At 56.9% G+C, this 24,533-nt stretch overlaps 1 protein-coding gene across 2 annotated transcripts; it reads left to right on the forward strand.

Moving 5' to 3' along the window:
• The first annotated feature begins 8,625 nt into the window (after window positions 1-8,625).
• On the forward strand, window positions 8,626-24,533 carry RSPO1 (R-spondin 1). 2 transcript variants are annotated; one of them, XM_052811699.1, is made up of 7 exons: window positions 8,626-8,842; window positions 8,979-9,098; window positions 18,011-18,404; window positions 20,762-20,953; window positions 22,182-22,331; window positions 22,762-22,950; window positions 23,762-24,533. In XM_052811699.1, exons 3-7 carry the CDS (start codon window positions 18,311-18,313, stop codon window positions 23,917-23,919), a joined length of 783 nt encoding a protein of 260 aa, XP_052667659.1. In that variant the 5' UTR covers window positions 8,626-8,842; window positions 8,979-9,098; window positions 18,011-18,310; the 3' UTR covers window positions 23,920-24,533. The 2 variants fall into 2 exon arrangements, with proteins under 2 accessions (XP_052667659.1, XP_052667660.1); XM_052811700.1 differs by lacking the exons at window positions 8,626-8,842; window positions 8,979-9,098 and adding an exon at window positions 9,306-9,662.

Genomic DNA, 24,533 nt, shown 5'->3' on the forward strand with positions numbered 1-24,533 from the left:
AAAATCCATGGAGATAAATTAAATTACATTTTAATAGTGGAGAACTCATTCCTGGGCCGGGCGCAACAGTGAAAGTATGTTCTCTCTTAGACAAAAGTAGCCTCATCTCCCATCAAAAATCTGAATGTTACCATATGAAAAACTTAATTGGAAATAAAACCCTGAAGCTCCCAGGGCAGAGGCACTACGAGAGGCTGTCACGGCTGTGGTAGCTCTCTTGCCGACATTACAGTCACCGGAGCATTATTATTCTCCCGCCTTGTAAATGAAAAGGCATCTCGAAGAGACAGCATCTAATACGCATTTGCTGGAACCGCATCGGGAAGCGGCTGGCCACAGACAGCTTTGTCCAGCATAACCTAAGCTCTTCCTCAGGGAGCAAAGATGCAAAGCGAGGAGAAGCACTGCGCTTCCCACACACGCTTCGTGTGCTTTGGAGCCCCACAACGGGCTCCGGTAGCGCCCGCTCTGCCGCCCAGCCCGGCTGAAGCATTCTTGCCTTTGCCTGGGATCATTGTTTTCTGCTCTGCCATCTTTTAAAGCCAGGCTCAATCCATTCTCTTCTTCACGCTGTCATCTTGAAGATATTTAAAATGCGTACAAACGCTTCCCGTGCAGACGCAGATATTTAAAGTGGACGGCGTGTGCAATAAGTGCCGCAGTACGGGGTGATGCGGGGTGATGCGGGGTGCAGGCTGGGCCAGCCTCACTTCGAGGTCCTGCGAGATGAACACTTCCAAAAACTGAAAGAAAGGGGAAAAAAGGCAGAGAGAGAGAGAGAGGGAAGAGTTGCCGCAGCTCTTCTGCTCATCCCTTCCGCCGAGCTGTGGGCCTGCGGACTGGGGCTGGGCTTGCCCCGGCATGGCGGCCGTCCTGCCCTTCACTTCCTCCTCTTCCCCTCGTCCTCCCCATCTCGGCCTCCCCCTTCCCCTCGCCACAGCCCCGGGAGCCTGAGCCCCCGCTCTCCGCCCTGTCTCCTCCATCCCCGAAAGCAGGGCCCGGCCCCCCGCGCTGCCCGGCCTCCTCCCTGCAGCTCCCCGCAGCGCGCGGGGCTGGGCCTTGCTCCTCTCAATGTCTGTACAATTACCAAAATCCCTCGGCAGAATTAGCTCCTTGCAGAGCACTGCATTCAATTAATTATATAGTTTAAAACACAATACGTAGACATATCCCATCCACACCAGCAAAGCGTTTGGCTCCACTGGAAATCTCTGAAAAGCCGCAGTGCAGCAGAAGGCAGGCCGTGCGCACAGGCCTAGCCGTGCTTCCTCGGCGTAGTCACAGGGGATAGTCTTTAATTGTAATTAAAATAATTATAGGTGTACTGCAAACGTCTCGGAGAGCCCAGCGGAGCGAGCACATTTCTACAGCTCTTGCTGCACGAGGGTCCCCTCAGCGCACGTTTTCAGCTGATTTATTTGGGCTGGTTTCAGTACAGCGATATTCCTATCTGCCGGCGTGGGCCTGGACTGACGTGTGCGGCTCCCTCCCCGGGGTGCGCGTGTCCGCCATTAGTGGGGACGCAGGGACAGGCACTATTCACCCTCCAGCGCTGCTTCGGTACAAGCCGGAGCGCCGGCACCAGTGCCGCGGCCCTTTGCGGGTCAGCGGGAACCTCCGGCTCACGCCTGTGGGGGTCCCAAATTGCCCCAGGGTCCCGAAGCCACCCGAGGGTCCCCAAACCACCCCAGGGTCCCTCCTGCCGGCAGCCCGCTCTCTGCAAGGGCACGGCTGGGGCGGCAAGGAGCTCAGCCAGGGTCTCACCCTGGCCCCAGCCACTCCCGGGCCCCGTGTCGGTCCCAGAGCCAGCCCAGCCGGCCGTGGGTCTCCGCTCTCGCTGCTGCAGGTTACTGACGGGGGGGACTCGGGACTCCCGAGGTCACCAGCCTGCGTCCCCATGCAGCCATGGGAGCCCGCAACAATTACAAGCTTCCTGCGTGTCCTTCCTCTGGGGTTTTGTCACACATGATGTCTCACATCTGGGATTCGACCGGTTGGTGGGGATGGTAGTGCTATTTCCATGTCAAGCTGTAGCTTTTTTACCCCCAGCCGTTTCAGGGCTTACAGCTATTGTGTGGTTTTTTTAATGTTGCAAGAATTTATATTGGGAAAAAAGTGCCTTTTTTTTTTTTTTTTTTTCTTTTCTCAATGCCTTGGGAAATGTCATCCAGCAGGAATGTTCCCAAGAGTTGCTCGTGGCTGAGAGGAGGATGGGCTCGAGCAGGGCCCCGCATGCCCAGCTCCCGTGCCTCTGCCCAGCCTCCTGGGACTGGCTCTTTGGGCTGTGGCTCCCTCCCTCGGGCACCCCATCCCTGCTCCCCAAACTCTGCCCCGTGCTCCCGGGGAAGTGGGGCCAGCCCGGCCCTCTGGCAGCACCAGCTCCTGCTCCGCTGCTGCTGGGTGCAAGAGCAGCGGAGGCAGAAGGGAGGGGGCAGAAGCCTGGAGAGGGACAAGCTGTCCAGAGAGCCGCTCCTGCTGCAGAGGCTCTCAGTTTTGCGTCCTCTTGGCTGTGCCAGTGGCCTCTTCCACTTCCAGCTCTGGACGGAGTTACAAGAAATGCTGGAAGTCCCAGCCTGTTGGGCTTTTACGCAGTAGGGAACGGATAAACTCAGAGAGAGACAGCAGACAGCAATGCCTGGGGCCATGCGTGGGGTAATGCTTGGGGCAACGAGCAGGGCAGTGCAGCGTACGAGGCAGTGCAGGCAGTGCAGGCGGCTGCGCGGGGCCATGCGCAGGCAGCGCAGAGGGAGCCCCAGCCTGCCCAGCACTTGGTGTGAGGAGCGTGGCAGCCCCAGCTGGGCCGGGGCTGGGAATGGAGCCGTGGCCCCCTTGCCATAACCCTGCCATGCCCCCCACGATGATAGCAATGGTGGGTAAGAGCAGCAAGGCACTTGTGCTTCAGCGCTGGGGGGATGGCCTCACCTTGCAGGTGTGAAGTAAGGTGACCTGCCCTGGGACTGATACAGGGCTGGGGCAGGCACTGGCTAGTGGGAGCAGGCATGGCTTGGCTGCGGTTGTTGTGTATGGCCTGATGACAACACACCTCAAAAATCCAGCCCCAGGAGCAGGTACCAAGGGAAAAAAAATAATGAGGAGAAAGAAATAGCAAGGAGATGCCAGTCTGCATCTCCTTCTCTTCTGCCAGGATCCAGAGTGGCCCTCCACCCTCCTGCATGCCAGGGGATGCTGGAGGATGCCGGGGGATGCGGGTGGAGCAGGTCCTTAGTGGGACCCCCGTGCCCAGGGTGCCCCCATCATCCCACCACCACTGCCCTCCTCCCCAGCCTCAGAAGTTTTGTAGAGGAAATTTTACAGAAAAAATTGTAGCAGCTCCTGCCTCTACAAACACAGTGTGCTGCTGTCCCTGCCAGAGCTCAGTGCTGGTTTGCCTCAAGGAATCTGTGAGATCCGTCCTGCTGTGATCTGTAACAATATTGGGATTAAATTAGCTTCCCTGAGCTGCAGAGGGGTCAGTGTGTGAGGCCCCCTGGTTAATCCAGCAGGCCAAAGAGAACAGAAGCCTCCCTGCATTGGGAAAGGAAAACAACGGGGTCTGTTTGCAATCCGTGGAGCTAATTCAAACAGCATTCCTCAAACAACAGGGGAAAAGGGCCTTCGAAGCAAATGAGAAAGGAGCATTTCCCAACATGCGCATAACGTCGCTCCTTGGAAAGAGGCAAAATGTCCAGCCTGCATGGGGTGCGGTGTCAGAAAACCTGGCAGGCGTGAAAGAGAGATCCTGAAAAGCAGGGTAGGTCACTGGGGCGCACACCCACACTCTGCCTCCCTGCCCCATGCCTGGTGAGCACAAAGCAAATCGTTCTTGCTGGACCCCTCTTGACCTGCCCATGCGGGCGCAGAGGGTGCAGGCAGGCTGCCTGTGCCACGTCTGGGATGGGATGGGGCATGCGGATCTCGCTCCTCCTTCACCCACAAAGATCTTACGCAGAAGTAATTTTCACAGCTCTGCAGCTCACAGCAGCTCAGCACCAAACCAGGGTGACCTCCCTGGGGACACTCCCAGATGGAGACATGCTTCCCGGCATGGACCGCTGCCAGGCTGCCAGAGCCGCCCCCTCCAAGCAAGGCCAGCGAGCAGCGCTGTCCGGCCGAAAGCCCAGGCTTGCTTGCTCTGCCCAGAAGAAGAGGCATGCCTGGGTGATCCTATCAGAAAGTCAGCTCCCCTTCCTCTCGCTCCAACGTCTCCCTGTGGAAGGCATGATCCTGCGTGCCCCTGTGCCTGACCCCCCAGCGTGGCTTGTGCAGCCTGTGTCAGGAACTTGATAGTTGTCTTTGCAATCAGAGCAGTTGTTTACGCAATAAGTTAGGCACTTGGGATAACTGTATTACCGGGGACTGAGGACTGCAGGTGTTCAGATATTATTAAAAACAATTGCCCAGGCTAGCAATCATTCTGCAGGAGATAAGCCTTCTGAGAAGCAGACCTCTGTGTCCACGCAGGGAGCAGAGAAGCAGCACACCGCAGGTTGAGCTAGGAGAGTCAGAGACTTTAGCACGTTCTTGCTTTCCTTCTGCTTCCTCGGCGAGCGTCTTTTTTGCTTTTTGCTTATGCTGAGATATTATCAAAGGCTGATGAGGCACCAGGGATGAGTAATGCATCCTCTGTGCCAGCTGAGAACTTGTAGGCACTGGTACCTGCCTCTGCACACAGGGTTAATGTTGAGGGTGCAGAGCCCTGGGTCTGACAAAAGCTGCGGTGCTCAGTGCCGGAGCTGCTGGGTGCAGACCCACTGCCTGCGCCCCAGGCCCCCCCCTGCCCTCAGCTGCATCCAGAGGCTGAGGGACGCGGCTCCTGGCAGGAGGCTCCTGGAAGTCCCCGTAGTCCCCGAGCAGGGTGGGCTTTCCGTGGAGGAGAGGCCTTTCCCCTGGCCGAGAGAGGCAGAAGGGGATGCAGGGCAGGAACCGGGGAGGGGTGAACTCAGACCAAAAAATGGCAGGTTTTTAATGGGGGGTGGAACCTTGAACGGTTGTCTGGGATTGGTGCTTCCTCTGCAGGAACCGGGGAGCAAGGCTCTCCCCTCAGCTTTGTGCAGAGCAGGACACGGAGCCCGGCTGGGGAAAGGCTGGAGCCGAACGGGCAGGGTGACCCAGGCTGGGTGATACCTGTGTATGCAGGATTAGACCTGCTGCTTGCTTTTCCACCTAATGCGACCAAAACTGGTGAATTCAGGTGGCCTTTGTCTGCTTTGGGAACGTCCCGCTGCCCCTTTTCCCCCGGGCTGCCGGGCACCTGCTCGGCAAGGACTTCTGTGGGTGGCAGGGAAAATCTCCCAAGTCAGCAGCTCTGCTTTCAATCTGGAGCTGCTTGGAGTTTTTACCCTGCTAAAAAGTGGAATTTCATGTCCTTTTGTACAAGAGAGAAACAGCCGGTTTAGGATTAATTTAGGATCAGCCTCAACAGCCATCAGCTAAAGAAAACCAAAACGGTAAATTAGCTGCCTGTCAGAAGGGGAAGAAATGTGGGACTTGATGCTGGATTTATTGTGGAGGGTGTTAAGGCAGGATTTAGTGTGATTTACTGTCTTCTGCAATGATACCTTCTAACACCAGGGAGCTGGCAAGCACATCTCCTTTGCCTTCAGTCAGATATACTGCTCTGTTCACTAATTATTGATGTGTCCGGTAGCCCTGTTCTTGCAGCTGGGTTTGTCAGCATTTCCATTATAGAGGTCTGTCTTTGGGGTTTATTGCTCAGTTACAAACATTTGCTCCAGACTGAAACTTGATCTACAGCTGCCAACTGGAGTTGCAGTGGTCTGAGAGAGATTAGAAAGAAAAAGGTTTGGCTATTCAATGCAACCATAAAATACAAGATCCTTAGTTCATTAGATTTTTCACCTTTGCAGTGAACTAAGTGATTTTGTCCAAGAGCAACATTTGATGATACTTCAGAATTTCCTAGAATAGAAAGTAAAAAAGCTCCAAATATAAATAGGTCTTTAATATGGAGACTTCCAACAGTGACCGCTTAGCATCTGCCCAATATTCAAAACACATTCACTAATGCTCCTGTGAGATAGCAATGATCTCAGAAGATATCGTTTATGAGTAGGAAACTAGCGACATTTAATGAGGTGCCAAAGAAAATTCAGGATGAATAAAACTTCCATATACATGTCCATTAACACAAACACAATGCAAAGGAAAAGCTGCATAAAGGGCGAATTTTCCTTCTTGCCTGTTCTGGGTTACTTTACATCTTTGTGTTCATACCTGCCCCCACACAAGCGCTGCGCAAAGCAGAGATGATTGCAAGTGTGCGAAGAACACAGATCCGTGAGACTCTCCAAACCCCCGTGTGTCTGGGGGGCCGCTCTATGCCACATCCTGCACCCTAGCCCTCCTCTTCCTCGGCGCTGCCAGTTCTGTACCGAGTCCCACAAAGTGCTCTAGGGCTCGTGCCAGCAACTGCCGGGGATGCTCAGGGACCCATCTTCGGTGGGGGCTCCTGGGCAGTGGAGTATCGAAGGGGACCTGCCCTGGCCCCCAGCAAGGGACCCAGGGGAGGATTCAGGACCCACTGTAGAGCCCGTCACGGCCTTTGGAAGAGCCTGTGCCCTCTGGCTTCCAGCTAGGAGCCCTGCAAGCTTGGGGAGGATCAAGTGAAGATAATGCTGCTTCTCATTGCTTCAAGACTTTTGTAAGCACTGCAGGGTGACTCACCCTGCTTGGCACAGGTGTCTCACCCATCAGCATGTTGTCCTGTGATGTCCCTAGGAACACTTGGAAGCTAAGACAGAATTTTACTCGTTATACAAGAATTACGGCATCTCCTCGAGTGGATCTTACACCTAAAATAAATACTGAAATGTGTTCAGATAGTTGGAGAAGCTGACCCACAACAGGGGGAAGGTAAAGTTGGAGCATTCAGTGCATCTCCTTCTGCAGCTCCCCAACTCCTGCCTATTGCAGGTCACTGGTCTGAGCTTTAAGGAAACTACCTCGTGGTATGGCCGAATAACCTTCATGCAGAGAGTTTAGAAGACATTGCCATTGATTTTTGCAGCACCCCTCAAAAAGCACAGCCTGCAAATTACCTTCAGCCGGAGAAAGCCAGAGGCAATTGGACAAGGAAAGCGTTAGAGAGGGGCAAGCTTTCTGTCTGAGATTCCCAAGAGAGGGAAGGTGAACATGAAGAAGCAGCAGCCTCCTCCCCAGCTGCAGAGGCCGAGAGCGCAGGTCGCTCAGCAAAGCAGGGAGAAGACGTACTACATCCTCATGTACTGAGGGTGGTGGTCTTAAATGGTAAAGAAGGGAGGATGGGGCAGATGTTGCCATCCCTCCCACCGCTCCCTTGTGTCCTCCCAAGCCCACCCTTGGGTGGGAGTGGGCCCTGACGCTGCAAAGCAGGAACGTGCGACCTGCCCGTGCTCCCCCGGCCTCTCAGGGGCCCCGAAGGGAAGCAACGACCCTCCCCAGAAGACTGCCGGGGTCCGTGGGCCACGGCGCGCCGAGGGGCTGGCCAGCAGCTTGCCACACAGCCGTGCCCCTGGGACCACCCGCTGGGGCACCAGGGCTCTCGGCAGAGCCCCGTGACCACGGGCACCACATCGGCCCCACGAGAGCTGGGGACAAGGGTCAGTCACGCGCAGGGACCCGCCGCTGCCGGCCACACGGCACTGACGACTGCTCAGGAAGCAGGCGGACACCGATGCCTGTTTATGGCTTGTACAGAGAGACACCGGTGCAGGGTCCGGCGCGGCTCCATGGCCGTGTGCCCTGGGAGCACCAGCTCCCCGCTTGAGCCTCCCGGTGCGGGGGGCAAGAGAGGGGATGGGGGTCCCCTGCACTTCCCCACGGGCTCCCCTGGGGCCGGGGCACTTCTGCTTCCACCATGGGGGACGAGCAGGTTGGGGCTGCCTGCTGCCGAGCGCGGCCGGGTTGGAATGGCGTCGCACACCAGAAGGCTGGCGAGGGCAAGTTGCCAGACGCTGCCCGGGCTGGATCCTGCTCAGCCCACCAGGCATGGTGGACCTCAGGGAAGGTGCCTGAGCCTCACCGTTCCCCTGGGCGCCTGTGCGAAGCAAGGGTCCATCCCGCGTCCCCCCCTGGCCACCCCAGTTAAGGCAGAGAAGGGAAGGGGAGCTGGCGACGGCACGGGGAGGAGAGCTCCTGGGCTGCTCAGGTGTGATGGAGGGCAGGTATCCCTGTGCAGCCTCACCGCAGTCACGCTGTTTTCCTGAGCGTGAGCGTTTCCTCCAGCTGCACAGCCAGAGATCGAAAAAGAACCAGGCTTTCGAGCTCTTCGCCTTAGTGCCTTCCCCCCTCCAGAGGATAATAAGCTGCTTTTAATATTTGACATGTTTATTAACAGATGCAGTTGTGACAGCTGATGACTTCATATGCCAGTTACCACTGAAATGTTAGTAATAACTCGGAATTAACTGTCATAAATAAAAAAGACTACAAAGACAACTAGATGGTGTGTCACTGCAGTAATTTACTGAGACCCCGTTGGCTCTGGATGCAACGCTGGAAGGTCCTTTGTGGAGCTCCAGTCCGGGTTTTGCAACAGTCACAATATTTTGGCTGGATATTGTCTTAGGAGGTGGTACTAGTGGGGTGGAATTCCCTCATGCAGGAGTTTGCACTAGATGCCTTTACAAAGCTGGATACTCTGGTAATAATAATAATAAAAAGCCCCTACCCGGTGGATGGGGATGGAGTCTACGGCATTGAGACCAGGATTTATTAATGTGCAAATTGCTCTGATATGATCACATACTTTCTGCTTTGCATACGCAGGGAGCAGCGTGGGCTGATGGAGTATGAACTAGCCTGGGCGATCTTTACGAGCTGAAAGCCTGCACATCACAGAAGGGTTTGTTTCTCTGCGCAAAACCTGGGAAGCTGTTAGAAACCTGCTTTAAAAAACAAGTGAACAAAATACCCAGACCCAAACGCACCAGACTTCTCCATGAACTCGCCATGAATATATTTTTCATTTTTTTTGACAGAAACGTGCATGTAACTTTCTCTGGAGGAACCGAGGATTTTTGTAGTTGGTCTTGTAGTATTTTAAAACTGAGAAACCAGTAGAGTCTTTTCAGCAGTGATGAGGGAGTGACAAGTCAGAGGTAAGGGTTTCAGAATGCATGTTTGTTTAGATGAAGCTTTTGCAATGTGGGCTGCTAATGAGGAACGCAAGCCTTGTCAGCATCCGACTTGCGGGTTTGCCTTGTGCAATGTGGATAATGAGTTCAGACAATGAAAGCTGTGAGAAATCACAGCACGATCTGTTAGGATCCCCGTCTCCCCCACCCCCAAGGTGCGTGGGGCTTTGCGGGGAAGCTGGGCTGCTGCGTGCTGTCCCCTGCCACTGTTTTACCTTCCCAAACCTGGGAAGGGGACACGGAGAGCTAGTCGCAATATTGATCAGTTCGCTGGAGCTCGTTGCTGATACTGGACCAGCCCCAGGGTCCCGCCGGCCGCAGCGCAGACGCCGAATGCTGCGCAGCGGGCTGCAGTGCCCTGCCTGCTTTCCCACTGACTTCCAGAGACGGGAGCGTGCCTGAGCTGAGCAATGAGGGGACGAGGCAGTTAAGCAGTTGCTGTCTCAATATTGTCGTGGCCGTGCCTAACTCAGCCTCCTGCAGAGAACGGCACCCATGGGGGCACGGCAGGCACCCGGAGAGTGCGGGGTAAGTACGTACTCCCTGAGTTTTCGGATGGGGGATCAGTGGGGAAATGGTTCACAGCGATCATGGTAATAATTAGACATCTGTGTTAACACCCCATGCTGATGTGCAGGGGAAGTGCTGCTGGATCTCGGTGCTGGGCTGCTAAGCCTGTGGGTTAGCGAGGGCTTGGGGCTCGCTGCAGCACACTCCCGCAGCATGGCAGGGATGCAGCTCCCCAACAAGGGCTTGGGTCAAGGTGATGTTTTGGCCGCTGTCCTCCTGGTCCCCTGCGCCAACTGAGCCAGGGTGCTGTGAGACGTGGGTGCGGGCAACTGCAGAATGGTCACCCCTGGGGTCTCTTGTAGGCTCAGGCGTGTGCGTTCCTTTGAATGGCCCTGTAGTGAGGGGCTGTTCAGGTGATGCAGTTTGGGTTTGAAGGGGTGTCTTACAGTAAAAGGCATTAAAGTAGGGTAATACTGGCAGAAGCAAATGTTGCACGGCATGGCAGGCATGGAGCCTTCGCTCTCCTGCACAGGGGTCGGCGTACAGTACCAGTGCAAAACCCCCTGTTACCTGAAGGTCCGTGAACTTGGGGCAGTGCTTACAGTGCTGTTTGTGGTGGCCAGGTTTATGCTGAGATCCCATGGGGACCCAGCACTTGCAGTGAAACATATGCCTGGAGTGTTCTCCAGTTTGAATGATTTTGTCCAAAGTCCATCCATGACCCTGGAGCAGGTGAGATCCTGACTGCCCGATCATCTCATCCCCACTGCGGGGCCAGGGTTGCAGGGGCTAGGTGGGAGGACGGTGGCAGCACGGCGGGCCTGGGAATGCCGGTGCTGCAACATGCCTGGAAATCACCCTGGAAAAAAGGCTCGTTTCAGCTGGATCAGCTCCCCGGCCCTGGCGCGGCTGCTGCGAGAGCAGCAGCACCACCCGGAGGGACACAGCAGGGAGCAAGCTGGGGGTGTAGGGGCACGGATGTGACCCCCTGCGCGCAGCCAAAATAAGCTGGCCGTGCCAGCACGTGCAGACAGAGGCAGATCAGAGCATAAACCCCACGTTTCGATCACCCGAGCTAGGCTTGAGCTGGCAGAGCCCCTCTCTGCCTGCACTACAGGGCCATAAGCCTGCAGTGAACACCAGAGCTGGGGGCCAGGTCAGCCTCCCCTGGCCTGTGGGGATGGCCCTGGGTGGGAAAGCGGGGACCACGCAGCTGAGAGGTGGGGACTGGCCGGCAGAGGCACCTTCCCCGGGGCTGCACGAGGGCGACGCGCCATCTCCCCAAGGACAGAAGTGCCCATCTTTGCCTGAGACCCCGGCAGACACAGAGAGCGCCTTCCAGCTGTACCCACCAACAACCTGCCTCTGAGGATGATCCTCTGGGATTGCAGCTTCCCCACACGCTCGTGTGCAGCCAGGTGGCGTGGGCTGGCTGCAGGGTGTCCTTTGTTGCAAACCTCCCTGAGCGATGCCAGGCTCCGCAGAGCTCACACCAGGGTCCCCCTGTCCTGGTGGTGCAGGTTGCTGTCACCCCTCAGAAAGGCAGAACTCATGTGCGTGTGCCAGGCTTGCAGCAATGGCTGGTCTGGAGAAAACTCAGGCTGCCCTGCTCACTCCCTCCCTCCCTCCCTCCCACCAACCGAAGCCCTGTCCTGCCCGATGCCCAAAGCTGGTTGTTTTTCCCAGTTGTGTTTTCTTCTGCTGCTGAAATCGGTGCTGCTCCTGGCTCTGCAGGGCTCAGGTTTCCCAGGCAGTGACGTTTCGGTGGGAGAGCCAGTGCACCGGGAATCCCTGCAGGAAGCTCACACTTGGCAGATGCTTCCTTTGCACATGGCCAAGCAGAAAGCCCCAGGTGCTGTTTAGGGTCTTTGCCCCAGGCTTCATCTCTGCTTTTGCCTGGAGAAGCTGTTTAGCGCAGTGGCTTGTGATTCACTGGGCTCCTGTAAGCCCTGGCTTTAAAAAGCCTGCATTTAGAGTCAGTTGCGGAAGGTTGCTGTAAGTCCTTGTTTGGTCACACTTACACTGAAATAAGAGGGGAATTGGGTTTGAGCTGAACGTGTGCACACTTGTGTAGGATGAGAGCCTTAGCAGCCCTGGCTGTGCTTCCCATTTTGCATTAGACCCCCCTGCTCCCCGCACATTCAGGGTCTCCAGGAGCGGGGGCTGTACGCTAACATGGTGTGTATCCGCTCTGCACCTCCCGGGGAATCTGCTGAGCACGTCGCTGCATGGCAATAGGGCCTTTAGGGCTGTTGAGGAGCCCTTTTGATGGAAGAGCGAGGTTTTCGGTGCCCTGGTCTGCATTGCTCTGAAATGGACTGTTTTGCAATTTCTGGTCTGAAATTTGGTTTGGTTGCTGCTGTTCTAGTGCCTTTTGTCCCTGGTTGGCATTTGGTAAGTGAGTTCTTGAACTGTAGGAAGCTTAAACCTACCTGTCATCGTACCTAATAGAAATAGGTTTGCTTTTTCTGCAGCTAAATCCCCAGGCAGCTTCCCGGTCTGCGGTACCAGAGCTATGCCTGCCGGGACAACTCCAGTGTGTTTTCAGATGCTGCTCTGTTTTTGTGGAGAAGCAGCACACACCGAGCCTGCAGCCTGCTTCAGGGCTTCGCTGCTTCCTTCTCCAGACCAGTACGCCGCCTCTCTGCGCTAGCAAGAGGGTGATTGGAAATCCCCCAGTAAAAAATTTCCTGATGTTTTACAGTGCTGAAGCACAAGCACTCCCGGAGAGAGGCCTGTGGCACTATTAATCGCAGCATTACTTGGAGCAGCTACTGTGCCGGGCACTGCACAGGGTGGGCGAGGAGCTGGTGCTGAGTGGAGCGGGGGGCTGGAGCCGGCGGGGAGACTGGGGTGCTGCCGCTGCAGGGCTCTGGAGTGACTCCCTGCTGCCAGGCTGGGGCAGTGGGGCGGCCGCGGGCAGGAGCCTCTCCTCAGCGTATTCCCCATTAGCGGGTCACAGCACGGCTCCGCAGATCCGGGGAATGCAGTGCAGAAGCTGGTGGAAGGAGTCAGACCTCAACAATGCTGTGGAGAACTCTGCTGCCAGATTGTTTTTTATTATTTTATTTTTTCAGTGAAGTTTATGGGTTAGGGATTTTGCAGAACTTGGCACTGGGATATAATATCAAATGAAGACCTTCTGGTTCGGAAATTTGACTTAATGCAGCCTTCTTTTATTGCTTCAAGGATTAAGCAGAACAAAGTGGCTCTGCATGTGCATGTGCAGAGATGTTTGCAGGCTGGAGGCACGTGAGACACCCTGTGGCAGTCGCGATGACCGAGCCGTGCGTGTGTGGGACCTTCTTCCATGGAGGGTTTCACAGTGCCGCTCATGTAGCGTTAGCACTGTCTCTGCCTTGCCGACAGGGAAACACCCCTCGGAAAGACAGCAAGGCTTTCCCAAGGAGAGTGAGGGCCCCCAAACCCGCTCCCTGTGGCACTGTGCTGCCTTCCTCCTGCTGTAGAGCAGACAGGGAGCTCCGGCCATGGGGGGTCACCTAGTGCAGGCAGAGCAGAAACATTGGGTTCGGGGAGCACCAGCACTGCGGGCGCATCTCTGTGCGCCTGTAAAATAGGAATGATGGTGCCGCAGGGCTGAACGATGTTCAGGAGGCAGATGGGGTGTTGGGTGTTGCTGGTCCTGCAGCACCCCAGCTTGCAGCTCCTGTGCAGCCCTCATCCACTGCCTCCCCCTCCTGCCCGGAGGGGTTTTGTGCTGAGACAGCCATGCAGCCAGCACAGGGCAGGCAGCCGGCCCTGAACCGCTCTTCGGGGGCCACCTCTTTGCCCCTCTCCCTTGCTGCTGCCCGTCGATGCGAGCTCTGGGGAGAGCCTCTGACCGCACGTGGATGAGGCTCCCGCTCCGCACTGGCTGGCACTCGCCTCCCCGGGGCTGGCTCCTGACACCCGCGTCTCCTGGCAGGCGCCGGGGGAGCGAGGGAAGATGTGTGCTTCAGAGCTCGCTGGCAATGCTCCCTCGCCGGGCTGGGGAGCCGCACAGCCACACCTGGGGCTGCAAGCTTTAGATGTCTCGGGGAAGCTTTGCCTGCTGGAGACTTTTGCCAAGGTAGGGCAAGGCATGCAGCGAGATAAACGCGTGTGTGGGCTTCTGCTTGTTTGAAAGATGCCTCCTCTGCTGCTGGCTGTATCCCACCTGTTGAGGTTCAGCCGTGCTGCAAGAGCGGCTCGGCCGCTCTGCGGGGCAGGGCTGGACTGGGGAGGGTGCGGGGGGGCTCATGGTGGCAGCAGTGCCTCCTGATGCAGGGTGCAGGGTGCTGCACCAGCATCGCCCCGTCCTACTGCTGCTTGAGACTGGCCCGGCGGCTTTGGTGGGTGCTGGGGAGCCGTTCCACCCTCGGATGGGACGGCTGGTCCCGGTGCCAGTCTGCAGGAGCACGTCTCCCCCCACCCCTGAGCAGTCTCCTTTATCTCCCCTCCGGTACCTGCTGGGATTTGTCCCCCCGCAGCCCTCCTCTGGCTGCCTCAGACACCAGGCAGCAGCTCACAGTGCCGGGAGCAAGGGCCGCTGCATGCCCCACGGACGCCATCCTCGCGCGTGGCCCCGCTCTCCTTAGCAGCCCACTCTTGTTTCCTCCTCCTCTTCTTCCTCCCCTTCCCCTCCCAGCGCCTCTGATATCCGGGTGCCGTTATCCTTATTTGACAGGCTTGTTGAAAGTTGACACAAAGGCAGGTTGGGGAATCTGCCGGCAGCGTGGAGCTAGCTGCTGCCAGAAACAACCTCCCCGGAGCTGGACTCTGCCTGCCCTGGGGCTGGGGAGGGCTCGGGGTCATTTGTCCTGGGTGCCGTCCCCCATGCCCGAACTGCCGGGTGCGGGGCTGGGAGACTGCTGGGACCAAACAAACCAGGGTGAAACCCTGCAAAACCGTGACTCCTTCTGCAGGCAAGGACATTTCTGAAACCTGTTCTCCTTGCATATTCGCACCCCCTAAACAGACTGCCAAGGTGAAATTCAAATTTTCTATCTAGCTCCAGGACCTGGAAACCCAAATTCCCCTGCACTCATAGCTGATGTCCAGCCGGCTGTTGGCAGCCAACCTGGCAGTTCCCAGGGGTTCATTACTGCTGCTGCTGTGATCGGACTTTGTCCTGCCTCCAGCCCTCGCACAAGCATCTGGTCCTTCTCTCTCAGACTCAGTAAACCTTTGGAGAGCCCGTTTACATTACGGATAGCCTGATACATTCAGCAAGAGGCAATATATCAGCAATTTAGTTATTGAGGATTAGGTCTTGAATATCCCGGGGATATAATGTTGGTCTTTCTCACCTTGCATGTAGGAGGACTAATGGTAAATTATCTGGATGGTTTACATTTTCTGGTTTGCATTGGAGCTCCCAAGGACCAATTTATCCTGATTGAATTGCAAACAAGGCTTACTGTCATCTCAGAAGCAGGGGCCAGGTCTCTCCATAAACGAATTCAGAGCAATTCAGGTTACCCCAAATTCTTCCTGTCGATGGGATAATGGCATAAATCCTGCTAATGTTTAGACTGGAAATTGTTTGCAGCAACCTGAGCTTGACTGATGGCTGCAATAGCAGAAGGAATCATAATTTGTGTCCTGAGGTAAGGGTGGGAAGAGCTGGAAGCCCGGCCCTTCTGCGGCAGCGTCTGCTGGTGGGCATGCCGCAGACACTGTGTGCTTGCAGGGAGGTTTTGAAACATGAGGATGGTACTAGTGACCCGCCTTGGCACTGGCTTTTCAGCATCCAGGATGCCAGTAGCTTTTCTGTGCTGAGTGGGCAGCTGTGGCTGGAGGCCCAGGCTCTCTTTGGGCCACAAAGCAAGGAAACAAGGAGGAAAAAGTGTGTGCTTGTCTGGTTTGTGTTGTGGCCTCAAGGTTTCCCATGGCACTTCCCTGCCCTTGCACTGAACAAGCCCTGAGAGATGGGGTATGTGGCGGCGGCATAAGCTTCACGCTGGCTCTTGGCATGCTGGGGCTGTATTTGCTCCCTAAGAATATCCCCGCTGCTGTCCCCGCACCAAGGGGACTTTGCCTAAACTGTGAGTGTTGTGTAAACACTGCAGGACGCGGAGCGGGTTCAGCCTGTACTTCCTGCAATGCACTTCACCTGCAAAGCCGCTGTAATTAAGAGCAAGGGGCAGCCAGGCTGGGGTGGTGGCACTGTGCTCCCTCCAGCGCAGCTGGCGCTCAGCGCTAATTTGGGGAGAGTTTGGGCCGTGCTGTACTGACGCTGCCCTGCTCACACCAGCTAGCATCCCCGGGGTCCTCTGGCTGTGCCGTGCCGTACATTGCCATACTGTGCCAGGCCATCCGTCCAGAGGGTCCGGCTGCCTGTGCTGCCTCACCCCCATGCAGGGGAGCCCCGTGCCGTGCCCAGGTCTCTGCACGTGAGCACGGTGGGGAGGGAGGCTGCGGGGCTGGGGTGGGATCCCCTCCCGGCACAGCTCTCCGCTCTGGTAAACACTCCCAACAGCCCAGCTTAAGCACTTGACAGTGTTTATAAAGCAGCTTGCAGCAAACAGACTTGGAAGTGCAGAACAAGTTGGTGTTTACACAAGCAACTAATTATTTATTTGAAAATCCTGTGGATGAGCTGCGGGCTGTAACGACAAGCACATGGGGAGCGCTGTGCTCCTGCCCCAGCAGCGCTCGGCAGAGTCGCAGCAGGGACGCGGTGAAAAGTTCAAGGCTATCGAGGACGATGGCAGCGCTCTGCAGCACCTGGTGGCCTGCAGGTCTCGCCGGCACACGTGAGCCAAAGCTGCCGTGAGCTGCCCGCTCCAGGGCACATCTCGGTGTCGAGGCACGTGCTGCTACAAGGTCCAGCAGTACCTGGGTCACATCTCCCTGCAGCAGCTGACTCAAGATGCTGCCAGCCCACTACCGCTGCTGTGGGCAGCCCTCTCCGTTCAGGTATTTTGCTGCCGTAGCCATAACCACCCTACAGCTGGGCCGGAGCAGGGGAGCTGCTCCGGCCAGTGGCCCCTCAGCAAGTTCCCCACCCCACGGTGGGCATGGGAGGGGGCCGGCACCCCGGACCCCGTGTCCGTCCCGCAGGCAGCGCGCGGGCTGCAGCCGGGCTTCGTTCCAGCACCATCATCACTGGCCATTTGGGGCATCGGCGATTGCGCAGTTATTATAAAGGGATTAAAACCATTTTCTGTTTCATTTGACTTCACAGAGTGAATGTTGTCGCCTTTATTCCCACACAATGGCAGCCGTTAGCAGGGCTTCGCTCTGCCAGCTGCAGAGAGAAGAGCGTGGCCCTGCCTGGCAGTGCCAGAGCTCTCGGTGCAGCCCTGGAGGTCACCCTTCCTGCACGCCAGCCACAGGGCACACGGAAAACCACCTCCCAGGTCATTTCCCGGGGGAGCAGCAGCCCTGCCTGCACTGCCTCTCCCCTGGAGTCGGGCAGCACAGCCAGCAGGAGCAAGGTCTCGGATGCTCCAGGGCAAGGACGGGGCACGCAGCAGCTCCCGGGCTGGCTGCACCCGGAGCCCTGCGCGCTGGGCTGCCATCCGGCAATTTCCCGCTGCACTGGGCTTCCCTTTGCTCTCCAAGAAGTTCATGCGGAACAGTTGGTTGGTTGCCCAGCCTGTCCTCCTGGCATTGCCGTCTTGTCGCCCTGTCCTGCCACACACGTCGGGCAACTCTCACCGCCGCCGCTTGGCGAGGGTAGCACGGCACGTATGGCCACGCTCGCTGCCCAACGCCGGGCTTCCTCCACTGGCAGAGCCATGCGAGAGCCAGTGAGCCCACGGCAGAGCAGCTCCTGCGCTCGGTCCCACTCGGCACTGCCTCTGCCCACGCAGGCAGCACTGACCCTTCCCTGCCACTCTGGGGGAGTGGGAGCTGGGAGGTTTGGAAATTCCCTCCGAGCAGAAACGCGGCGTTTCAGGCAGCTCGCGGGATGATCCCGCCCCGTCCCCAGACAGCCCCGTCTCTGGCTTGGGACTGCAGGCTCGCTTTCTGCTTGGCTCGACTACCAGCCCCAGAGGTGCCCACTTGATGGGAAACATCTTGTGCACTTGGCAGTCTGCGGAGGCCATCTGCTACTCGAGGAGGGGTGGCCGAGGGGGACTGGCACTATTTTAAACAAGTTACAGCTATAACCGTATGCAGCATCGGCAGATGGCAAAGCTGCGTTAGGCGTTTCTACGTGTGCTAACTGTTATTAAGCAACGCAGTGACTTGTGGATAAGGTTGGAGGGCGATTCGCCCCATGCCACTCCGGGTGCCGCCATCTGCCTGCACCCCTTGTGTGCCGCTCCCCCAGTTTGCTCCACTGCTTCCGCGCTCGCCCGCCACAGTGCCGAGCCCAGCTGTTAACGGGAGAGATGTCGACTGTCGAGTTAATCTGTTCTCCTCTTCCCTTGCAGTTCCTGCGAGTGCATTTGGAAACTGCAAGCAGCTAACACTCGCTGCCAGAGCCCCCAGATGGGACTAGAGCCAAGCTCCTGCGCTCCTTACGGGGATGAAGGTAGAGCCATGTTACCTGCTACCTAAGCTCGCTGTTGCTGATGTAGTTTGTGGATATGGTCCCGTACCAGGTTTCGTGCACAGACTCTCAGCTCTGATCCTGCCCGAGACGTTTTAGCGGCCGCAGAGAGATCCCCAGCTGTGGAGCGGGCTCCTCCGACCACCCTGCGACAGAGGGGCTGCGGCGCTGGAGAGTTACTATGCAGCTTGGACTGTTTGTGGTGGTGGTTTTTCTAAGCTCGATGGATCTCACAGGCAGCAGCAAAGTGGTGAAGGGCAAGAGGCAAAGACGAAGTATGTATGAAATGCTTTTCTTCTCTACTTCTTCTCGTGATGCTGTACGGTTTGTGCAGATGGTGAACGTGAATGTGAAAGTTGGTGAATGTCTTACCAACACAGAGACCTGGGCAGAACCCGGGGTGCCCCACGAGCCTCCGCAGCTCCCCAAGTCCCACTCCCGCGCAGAGACGTGCACTCCCCTGTCCCGCCGGACCTGCCGCAGCCCTGAGCTTCAGGCAATTGCCCCGGCGCCCTGGCAGCTGCCCCCACTAACCCTGCAGGCAGCACTGGGCAGGGATGGGGAAGAGCTGCCCTGCAGCCTGTGGCTCAGGGCAGGGACCGGCCGGCGCTGCTCCCCGGGGCTGCGGCCCTCGGGTAAGCTGGTGCCCATGGCACCACTCACGGCCGGAGGAGTTGGCTCTGCAGAGCAGGACGGGGTCAGCCTCCCCGCTTCCCGCAGCGCCTCGACTGCCCCGGCCCCTGCCCGCCTTCACCCCCGCGAGCACGGATCCGGCAGGCAGCGGTGCGCATCCCGCCCTGCGCCCCGCTGAGGCCGGCAGCCTCGGGGTCCCCCGCCACGGTCAGGCACCTTGCCGGGAGAAGTGAGCAGTAGAAGGAAGGGAAGGGAGCGTGTGAGCACGAGCCGTGCATCACTCCCCATCCGACACCCCAGCACTGCTCCGCTGGCAGGCTCCTGCCCCGCACCGTCCTTTCCCCGACGGCCACCCCATCCCGCCCGGAGCCACCCAGCAGGTTCTGCCCCGGGCAGCGGCCGTGCACGGGTGCCCGCTCAGCTGCTGCAGGGGCATTGGGCCATGGGGCAGCCAGGCCACAGTGCGACCCAAGGTGCACGGGCTTTTAATTATCCCTCCAGCCTGGATGGTCCTTGGCCGGTCCCAGCTCCGGGCTCACGCAGGGCAACCAGGCTGAATTGGCACAAGAGCAGCCACATGAGTTTGCCCTCATTGGTGTAAGCTAGTTGTAGAACTGTTTTACATTAAAACTGTTTTAAATTAAATTATATAAAAATGATTTTTTATTAAAACTGGGACTGCTGAGCCCTGTGAGAACAAGGAAAACCTGATGTCATAGCTAATGCTATAAAGTGCAGTTTCCAGTGAGGGCCCAGTTTATACCTTTGCCATAGAAACAGACCTTGGCCCTGCGACCCAGTGCTGCAGGAGGGATGGGGCCGGATCCCCTGGGGGTCCCTGCGTACAGGGGGCCAGGGCCCAAAATGCCCAGGGGAGGTCCCAGTCCAGACCCAGCAAACCCTCCTGGCAGCCAGGCACTGAGGGTCCACGGGGCTGGGGACCCCTCTGCTTTCTGTTTCATTTCCTGAGGCTGCGGCAGCCTCCGCGCCCATGGACCCAGCGATGGGGCTGGGGCAGGCAGCAGGGGAGCTGCCGGGGTCTCGGGTCACTGCGGGGGGACATGAAAGTTTTCTTACCTCTTGGTCTGGCATGTGAATACTGTGGTGCTCCGCGCTTGCTTTTGAAGTGTAGTAAACACAGTATTTAAAAGAATACATTTTTTTAAATACACAGCTTTTCTATAAACAAGGACGCTGCTTGCATAATAAACTAATAAAAATAACCTGCATTCTAGCCTGCAAAGAATGCTATTGGTTTCAAAACAAGCAGCATTTTATATGATAATTAAAAGCAGAAAACTCTCAAGACATGGGATTGAGTATTTTTCTTGGACTGAACTTAGGAGCTGAGAACACATCTCTATTTTGGGGGCAGTGAAATCTCCTGCACTGCCAGATATCGTTAACATAAGCGGGGTCAGAGCGAGATTTAGTTTGGGACGCAGCCTGGCTCGAAGCGCAGCACAGAATTACTCAGACAGTTTCGCTCCAGCACCACACGGCTCTGGGCCCCGCTCGTCCCACAGCGTGCCCGTAGCTCCGCGAGGCGGCACCACCAGCTCCAAGAGGGGACACGGCGAGGAGACGCTGGCCCACCCGGGTACGTGTCCCTCGTGGGTGTCTGCCCAGCACGGGCAGCAGGGCTGATGGACAGGGCTGGGAGGCAGGGGGCTGGTGGGAAGACAGCGCTGGGACTCTGTGTAGAGTTGGCAGCTGCTTCTGGGTCCCGCTCCTCACTGCTGCCGCCGTCGCGACCCTCGTGCCCGTGCTCGGCGCGGCGCTGGTGCCTGTGGGCATCGGGCACGGGGCCGTGACGCCCGGCCGGAGCGGTACCGGGAGCCGCGGCGAGTGTGTCGGTGCAGCAGGACCCCGGCCCTCGGGCTGCCCCGGCCCCTGCCCTTGCTGCCGGTGGTGCCGGTGTGTTGGGGCTGAAGCTGGTGCGTGCAGAGCCCGGCCACGCGGGCAGGCACTAACTGCCGCCTCTCTCTTGCTCTTCCAGTTAGCACTGAGCTGAGTCAGGGCTGTGCCAGAGGCTGCGACCTGTGCTCCGAGTTCAATGGGTGCCTGAGATGTTCCCCCAAACTCTTCATCCTTCTGGAGAGGAATGATATCCGGCAAATTGGGATTTGCCTACCATCTTGTCCACTGGGATACTTTGGCCTTCGCAATACAGACATGAACAAGTGCATCAGTGAGTACGGGAGTGGGAGGGAACGGGCGAAATGCGGGAGGGTGGCTGTGCTTTGCGGTGCTTTGCAGGGGATCGTGTTGCCTCTGTTCAGGTGAGAGGAGATGCTGTGGCTGTATGGAAGGGGAGAAGGCCGTGCTGAGCAGGGCAATAACCCAGGGAATAACCCCATAATTTATGCTGATGATGGCTAACGCACCTTGAGTGCCCAGGCGCTTCCCCACCGTAGCACGGTGCAGCTGGTGCAGCATGCAGCCAGGCTGAGACGCTCCTTCCTTTTGAACAGCCGCTAGATACTGCCCAAACAGTGCCCTCAGAAGGAGGATAAGCATCCACTGGCCCCCCATCAGCCCTTCCATGCAGGTTTTGACTTGAGTTTTGGCCTTCCTGGTCTTTGAGAGCCTCTGTGGGTCTCTCCATGCTGCGGGCAGGTGGTGGTGGTGGACCAGTGGTCCATTAGAGCAGAGGGTGACCGGCAAATCCTTCAGGGCTGGGTTACCCTGTCGCAGCATGCTCAGCACCGCCCAGGTATGCTGTGGATGTGGCATCTTGCAGGGCATTTGGGAAGCTCTGTTACCTGGGCTGCCAGACTGGCACCCTCTTTCTTTGGGAGGAAGGAGGAGGAGGGGGATCCTTTCAGCTTTTAAGGTACTGCTCGCACAAGTACCTTTTCTTCTCTCCTGTGCCCGTTCACCATAGCCAAGCGGCTCTCTCAACGAGATCCTTGGCCTGGGGCTGCCTCTTTCAGCCAGAGCACCAGAAAGAAGCTGGACATGGAAAAATGCGATCACTTCCCTGGCAGTTTCATGCAAATCACCCTCATGGCCAGATTTCTGTCTAACTGTTACTTTGCAGCCCATACTGTAGCTGCAGCTGGAGTAGTTGATACAGGACTTTATTCTTTGCACTGTCCCACTTTGGCTGACTGATGCTCAAGGCAAACACCAGCCCAAACCTTTTCCACTCTGCCTGATTTCAAGCTGGCAGTGACTGCTGCTGGCTATGAGAGCTGCAGCACAGTGGCTCTGTCTTGTATCAGGGAACGGTGCAAAGAAAACTGACTTCTATCCGAGTAGCACCATCAGGCCTGGCAGGACGTTCAGAGACTTGCCCTGGCTGTTGGCAGACCCCTTGGAGCCGGGAGTGAACTCCAGTTAGCAGTGAAGTGCTTCCTGAGTCTTTTGCTCACATCAGACTACATGATGGCTCTGTGGTTTTTTTTTTTTCCCAGAATGCAAAATTGAGAACTGTGAGTCCTGTTTCAGTCGAAACTTTTGCACAAAATGTAAGGAAGGTTTGTATTTGCACAAAGGGAGATGTTACGTCACATGCCCCGAAGGCTACTCTGCTGCCAACGGCACCATGGAGTGCAGCAGTCCTGGTAAGCGATGCTCGGGCACCTTTCACTGAGCTTTTTGTGCGTCTGTCGGGTCCAGTCACGTGTATTGCTACAGTTTGGTTTACACGATAAAACGAACCCCTCAGAGACGATGGCTCATCGTGCCTGTGTCAAGTGGGTGACGGTACAGGTCAGACCCAGCCCTTCAGAGGGCAGAGCCCTCTGGAGACCAGCCTAGGCGGGGAGCAGCACCCCAGTGTTGCTGCCGCGTGTTTGTGAAGTGTGACTCAGAGTTTGTGTGGTACGGCAAGGAAGGGGGTGCCTTGAAAACTTAGGAAGCGGCTGGGGAAACACACGTACTCTTCAAGCCTAAAGTGGGGGAGAGGTGCGATGGTGTGCAAGGGCTCCAGGAAATCCTGAGGCAGCAACGGAGAACCGAGAATTACTGCTGGCCTCTCTTGTTATCTGGCAGCACAATGTGAAATGAGTGAGTGGGGGCCCTGGGGCCCCTGCTCCAAGAAGAGGAAGCTCTGTGGCTTCAAGAAGGGCAACGAAGACCGAACGCGGCGGATTCTGCAGGCTCCCTCTGGAGATGTGTCCCTGTGTCCTGCCACCACGGAGGTGCGGCGATGCACTGTGCAGAAGAACCAGTGCCCCGAAGGTGAGCAGACGTGGAATACCTCACCATCCCTCCCCAGCACCCTTTATTTGTCAGGCACGAGTATTCAGCCAATTGTCCAGTACCATAAATGCACTGCACATCTCACTACCCCTCTGCGGTACAGGGAACACAACGTGACGGCAGCTAGAAGGACCCACGGGTGGGTGATGCTCAGCACGGCTTGCCATGTGTCCCACGGGCTTTCAGGTATTTTAGCTTCTTCCCTGGCCACAGAGCAGCAAGGCAGCTGAGCAGCCGAAGAAGGTGCATGCCTGTGCACTGCGGTGATGGGAGTCGTCTTCTCCTCTACCAGAATGCTTAGGTCTGTGTTTTTCCCAGGAATTACAGTGTCTTCAGGATGAATGGTGGTTTGGTCATCCTCTTATGGGATGGACAAGGCTTGCAGCTGGGTTGAGTGTTTTGAGGGAAACCGGTTCTGAGCAGTGACTAACACCACAGGGATTAAACAGGCGGGCAGGGGGAGGCAGACACGGCCGATCTGTTCCTCTGATGCACACAGCAGCGTGCGTTAGCTAAGGGGCTTGGTATGCAGCCGCGGAGAAATGCAAGTGTTAACACTTCTGCTGGAGACCGACAATTACAAAGTTAAACCTAGATTTGATCCTTCTTCCCTGTTTCTATTTAGGCAACAGCTCGCAATGCAAAGCACAGCCTGGCAGATAGGGCGGCTCTCGGGCACCTCTCTGCGTGGGGAGCGGTGCAAGCCCTTCGGGCCACCCCTGGCAGCCGTGGGCCACGGGCCAGCTCACTCTGCTGGAGAGCCTTATGGTGCCCCTTTGCTTTACTGCAGGGAAAAGGAAGAAAAAGGAAGAGCAAGGAAAGCAAGACAGTGCAAATGGGAACAGAAATCGGAAAGACACCAAAGATGCTAAGTCTGGCACCAAGAAGAGGAAGAGCAAACAGAAAGGGGCTGCGGTCCCCGCGACGTCTGCTAGCCCTGCCCAGTAGCTGCCCCTTTACGTCACCTGATGGCAAGACTTCATTGCTGCTATGTATATGAAAGCTTTATTGAACCAGAGCACTGCTACACAACACGTACACATGTCCAGAAAGACAGACATATACTCCCAGACTGACCCACAGACCCGACAGAAACCACACACACAATAAGGAGGCTGCACACACACACCCCCCACCCAGGATCGCAGATGGATGCTGCTGAGGAGTGGGAGTGCACATGGAGGGAAGCCCACCTCCCCAGGGCTCCGCGGGGGACGCTGCGGGGAGGAGAGGTGGAGTATGAGTCAGCGAAGGACCCAGACGCGAGACTTCATGACCAAAGGCCTCAACTCGAGACCGGGCGCGTGGCCCCAGCGCAGCATGGCTGCAGCCAGAGGGACGAGACCGGCGCCGCATGGCCGCTCTCCCTGACATGGGACCCAGACTCACACAAAGGCAGTGGCCTCTTTCTCTTCCCCCCACCCTTTATTTTGTGTTTTAAGCTGTATGACTTTATCATTGCGAATACATGTTAAACGTTTGTGGTAAGAGGTCAGTGGTATCTGCCCTGAATCTGCTTCAAAGAGTTATTTCAAATTAAAAAACAAAAACCAAAATGACAA

The sequence above is a fragment of the Harpia harpyja genome, chromosome 16 (genome assembly GCF_026419915.1).
Source record: "Harpia harpyja isolate bHarHar1 chromosome 16, bHarHar1 primary haplotype, whole genome shotgun sequence".
NCBI lineage: Eukaryota > Metazoa > Chordata > Aves > Accipitriformes > Accipitridae > Harpia > Harpia harpyja.

What these genes read in the sequence shown, in the direction of transcription:
- RSPO1 (XM_052811699.1), top strand. Translation starts at nt 18,311, where the DNA reads ATGCAGCTTGGACTGTTTGTGGTGGTGGTTTTTCTAAGCTCGATGGAT. An exon ending in AGACATGAACAAGTGCATCA is followed by an intron (nt 20,954 to 22,181) that starts GTGAGTACGGGA and finishes TTTTTTTCCCAG; the next exon opens with AATGCAAAATTGAGAACTGT. An exon ending in CATGGAGTGCAGCAGTCCTG is followed by an intron (nt 22,332 to 22,761) that starts GTAAGCGATGCT and finishes GTTATCTGGCAG; the next exon opens with CACAATGTGAAATGAGTGAG.